General features: G+C 49.7%; 1 protein-coding gene across 1 annotated transcript in view; it reads left to right on the forward strand.

Moving 5' to 3' along the window:
* Window positions 1-1005, forward strand: part of wdr59 (WD repeat domain 59) — a 22288-nt gene that overhangs the window by 6227 nt on the left and 15056 nt on the right. The window contains 2 exon segments of the mRNA XM_008292081.1: window positions 112-189; window positions 627-791. Coding sequence (XP_008290303.1) covers window positions 112-189; window positions 627-791 — 243 coding nt within the window.

The raw sequence follows: 1005 nt of genomic DNA on the forward strand, positions 1-1005 counted from the left end.
ACTCAGACTGCAGCAGGAGGAACCGAGCCACGGAGCAGATCAGGTCCGGTCCTGGAATAACATTTGATAACGTGTGTTCTGTGTGTTCTGTGGGTTCTGTGGGTTCTGCAGTTCTGGGATTACCGCCAGCCCAGGAAGTACCTGAACATCCTGTCCTGCCAGGTGCCGGTGTGGAAGGCCCGGTACACGGTGAGTCACACCTGCAGGTTGTCAGCTGTAAAGTCTGTATTTATACAGGAAAAGTCCTCAGATCTGAGCAGAACAGAACCAGAACCCTGCTGGTCACGTGGATCAAACTGGGATGATACCCAGAGTTACTGGCTGTGGTTATTATAAGCCTGACTCCAGATCAGATTCAACTCTCAGTGTTCAGACGATCAGAAGCATCGCAGCCGTGAACAGACTGAACCTGGTGCAGAAACACCATCAGCTGGAGATGAAGGATCATTAAACTGCGTCCTGACGGTGCAGCAGCATAAACATCATCAACATGTGCAGTCGGTGTCGGATCCTGTTCAGCTCTGGAGTTGATCTACAAGAACACATAAAGATGTTTATGTCTGTTCTTGATCCACATGAATGTAAACCGTGTTCCTCCCATGTTCTCCCATGTTCTCGTGCCTCAGCCGTTCTCCAACGGTCTGGTCACCGTGATGGTTCCTCAGCTACGGAGGGAGAACAGTCTGCTGCTGTGGAGCACGCTGGACCTCAACAGTCCGGTTCACGCCTTCGTGGGCCACGATGACGTCGTTCTGGAGTTTCAGTGGAGGCCTCAGAAAGAAGGTGGAGCTGTGACATCATCACACGCACACACACACACACACACACACACACACAGACACACACAGACAGACACACACACACACACACACACACACACACACACACAGAAGCTGCTTTAATGTGACTAAATGTTAATAAGTCAGAGATAAACACTGACTCTGGGACATCTGATCAGTGTCTCCTCACCGTGTTGCTGATGTTCATTCTATTAATATAATATAA

This window comes from Stegastes partitus, unplaced genomic scaffold (assembly GCF_000690725.1).
Source record: "Stegastes partitus isolate 25-593 unplaced genomic scaffold, Stegastes_partitus-1.0.2 Scaffold783, whole genome shotgun sequence".
In the NCBI taxonomy this organism is placed as follows: Eukaryota; Metazoa; Chordata; class Actinopteri; family Pomacentridae; genus Stegastes; species Stegastes partitus.